Raw genomic sequence first — 3,592 nt, 5'->3', positions numbered from 1 at the left:
TGCCCAGGAGGGAGGCGTGTGCAGTGAGCTCTGCCCAGGAGGGAGGCGTGTGCAGTGAGCTCTGCCCAGGAGGGAGGCGTGTGCAGTGAGCTCTGGCCCAGGCTCTGCACTTCCATCCAAGTGAAATACCCGCCCCAGGCTTACCCTCACGCATGAACCTTCATAACATACACATGTACCACATCACACATACACAAACGATTTCGGATAAAAGGCAGCATTCTTTGGGTTCAACTCAAGATTCCTCTTCTATATTCAGACTGTTCAGGACTCGAGGCCGCGGACTACACAGCGTGCGTCCCAAGGGACACACTGCTCAGACCCCACTCCACTCCAGGTTCACGGAAGAAATGAAACAAACTCCCACCAGGCTCAAAATTACCTTGAGAGCATACTTGACGCCTCCGTAAATCAACTCAACGTCCACGATGTTCAGCAGAGAATCAGCCGGGAGGACCTGACCCCTGAGGGAAAGCCGTGCCTGCCGTCAGTTCAGGAAGGAGCAGAGATCCCTCGCACTCCCTTGGGCTCAGTGACATCTTCCACGGTTCTCAGGAGGCTGGGGTGGAACTCCATGGCAGAACACGTGCCCCTGTGTGCAGTGCCCTGGGCTCCATCCCCGGCGTCAACCAGGCTGCCTATCACCCAGCTTTGGCCCTTCCTGGGCATCAGCAAACCAGGCGGAGCCGAATCTTATTAAAAGTGTGGGACACAGATCTCAGAGAAGAACTGGAACCTACTGAATTGACCCACGCCATGAACCTGGATGTCACGGCCTCCAGAACTATAAGCCCCTGCTCTGTGGTATTGTGCTATAAAAACCTGAATAGAGCTGGGCAGTGGTGGCGCACGCCTTTAATCCCAGTACTTGGGAGGCAGAGGCAGGTGGATTTCTGAGTTCGAGGCCAGCCTGGTCTACAGAGTGAGTTCCAGGACAGCTAGGGCTATACAGAGAAACCTTGTCTCAAAAAACATGTAGTGGCATGTGTCTATAAATGCGGTACTGGGGAGAGTGGGGCAGGAAGGTGCGTTAGCTTGGGAAACAAACACAACCATTTCAACAAAAATACATGTGGGGTCAGGGCTGGAGAGATGGCTCAGAGGTTGAGAGCACTGGCTGCTTTTCCAGAGGACCCGGGTTTAATCCCCAGCACCCACATGGCGGCTCTGAACTGTCTATAACTCCAGTCCTAGGGGATCCAACACCCTCACACAGACATATATGCAGACAACCCACCAATCAATGCATATAAGGCAAAAATATGTAAACCATTAATATATGTATGTCTATTTATAAATGAGGTAAAGGTGTCCAGTCTGTAGCCTGCCACCCTCTAGCACATGGGCCGTCAATCCAAGGTGATAAGCAACCACTACTGTGTTTTTGTCTTTCATGCTTTTTGTGGGGACATTTTGTCTTTCCATTGTCACACCTCATGAGAAGATAATTTGTTCTTATTGCTGGGATACACAGGGAATGGCCTCCCATGGCCTCTAGTAGGCAGGAGACATAAATTCCGCTGTCACCCTACAATGCATAGACAGGACAGTCCTGCTAAAGGATGATCCAGGCAGAAGCCGCCTCGCCAGCTTCACCCTCCCCACCCCCACCGCCTGCCCTCCAGATCCGCAAGCCTCCCCACACCCACCCACAGTCTCTCCCAGGCAGTGTGAACCGCAGGCCACAGGAGAGGTATCCTAGCTCAGTGGCGACCCACCACCTAGCGTGGTGCGCATGCGTCTGATCCCAGCGCTCAGGAGGCAGAGGCAGGAGAATCGAGAGTCATCTCCGAACAACAGCGACAGCTAATGCCCCATTCGGCCTTCCATGCCGCCCCCACACATCCCAGGAGAGCAAGAAGACTGCCCACCCTACCTTTCCAGGGAGTGCAAGAATTCTGTCATGCAGGTTCTGAACATCGCATCTGCCACGTTCAAGGCCCCACACACCACCCCGAGCATGATGTCTGGCTTCTCTGCCTAGAAAAAGACTCCAGGTCTCAGGACCTGTGGGAAGCAAAGCTCTCCGCCCCCACGCTGCTCCCCACGCCCTTGGGGGAGGGGGGCGGAGAGGTAAAGCTACTGGCCTCTTACCTGCACCCGCTGAGCGATGAGGTGGTCCAGCCACCCCGTGTCGATATCATTGTTCTGGAAGCTCTCGGTCTCCAGAAGGTTAACGAGATACTCCACAGTGGTCCGGAAGTCACCCCGGATGGACAGCTCCTTCAAAGCCACCACCATATTCCTGGAGAGACACGGGACTGGTTTCCACGTTTACCCACGGTTCCTGGGAAGTTTGGGACTCAGCTTTTTTTTTTTTTTTCCAGAGCGTCTGAGCGCACGGGAGGCACATGGACCGGCTTGAGTGACCTCACTTGAGTAACTTAACCACCCCGGGGCCTCGTCTGAAAAATGGGGTGATGACCCTGCCACCTGCAGTACTTGAGGGCTGCAAAGGGATGCTCCACACAATGCAGTTGCAGTCACCAGACCTGAGTTGAGATCATCATGATACGTAATGATTAAAAAAAAGGGGGTGGGGCCTCTCTGACTGAGCATGAGTTCTGCCTCCCCTTGGTCTATTCCCATCTCCTGTCTCAGAAAAGCCACTTCTGCCTGTCCCCTGGCTGCTCTGTCCAGGTGTGTCATGGGGAGGTCACATGAAGGCAGCAAACAGCCACAGGTCAGTCTGAGAACCTAAATCTGTGTGACTGGGCCACGCAACTAAGGAAGACTGACTGCCACAGATGGTATGTCACAGATCAGGGAGCCAATCACAGAGTCCGGCAAGCGCTTTCCTCTGCTAGATTCTTGTCAGCAAAATCGGGAGTTTCTCTCTTAAGTCTGTAGCAGCTGAAGCCAGCTCCACATGCTTTCCGTCTCATTTTTGGCAAGTCTCCCTCCATTCTCCCCGGAGGACCTCAGTTTACCACAGAACATGATTAAAATGAATTAGTCTAAGCTGACCGCGGGGCAACACCATCAAAACTGTCAAACTCTCACCTAAATCAATTCACGGTTAAACAGCCAAACCAGAGTCTAACGCTCTTTAAATGAAATACCCTCGATGCCTATGGACTCTTTATGCTCTGAAGGACTGTTTAACTGGCTGCACAGGATGTTTAATTACAACACAAAGTGCGTTTCACCTTCCCGGGCCCGGGGCCGAGGCAGGGAGATGTTAAGAGGAGAGACAAGGGGAGTATTTGGTTAATATGAGTTTCTCAGTCTGCAGTAACTGTGACAGGCTTCGGCTAAGCAGGGATCACGGGCCACGTCACAAGCTTGGGGCAGAAATCAGAGAGGAAGAGGAACCCCAGAAGAAACTGAGTCTTGGAGTAAAGATGGTGTGGAAACTATTTATGAGGTGTAAAGGTGCCCCCACCCTCTCCTGAGCCGAGTGCTGGGCACCGTTTAGACAGCTTTGAATGGTTTAGGGTCTCTGTGAAGTCAGCTCTCTTGCACACTCAAAGACCCCGGGGCCTTGGTGAGGTCCCTGCTCTTCAATGCAGGTCTCCAACAGAGAAAGACTTGAACTTCAGTACTTAAAACAGTAAGTGATGCACAGGGAAGGATTTGGGGGGGGGGGGGG

The 3,592-nt window shown here is 52.9% G+C and overlaps 1 protein-coding gene across 6 annotated transcripts in view; it reads right to left on the bottom strand.

Moving 5' to 3' along the window:
- Positions 1 to 3,592, bottom strand: part of Acacb (acetyl-CoA carboxylase beta) — a 106,193-nt gene that overhangs the window by 50,550 nt on the left and 52,051 nt on the right. For all 6 annotated transcript variants that reach the window (XM_029533563.1, XM_021186638.2, XM_029533565.1 and 3 more), the window contains 3 exons: positions 2,095 to 2,245; positions 1,877 to 1,980; positions 383 to 464 (listed from right to left, as the gene is read on the bottom strand). In XM_029533563.1, the coding sequence (XP_029389423.1) occupies positions 383 to 464; positions 1,877 to 1,980; positions 2,095 to 2,245 (337 nt within the window). The remainder of the gene's footprint in view (positions 1 to 382; positions 465 to 1,876; positions 1,981 to 2,094; positions 2,246 to 3,592) is intronic.

The sequence above is a fragment of the Mus pahari genome, chromosome 23, assembly GCF_900095145.1.
Source record: "Mus pahari chromosome 23, PAHARI_EIJ_v1.1, whole genome shotgun sequence".
NCBI lineage: Eukaryota > Metazoa > Chordata > Mammalia > Rodentia > Muridae > Mus > Mus pahari.
The sequence above is the reverse complement of the archived record's forward strand: the minus strand, read 5'-3'. Positions and strand labels throughout refer to the sequence as shown.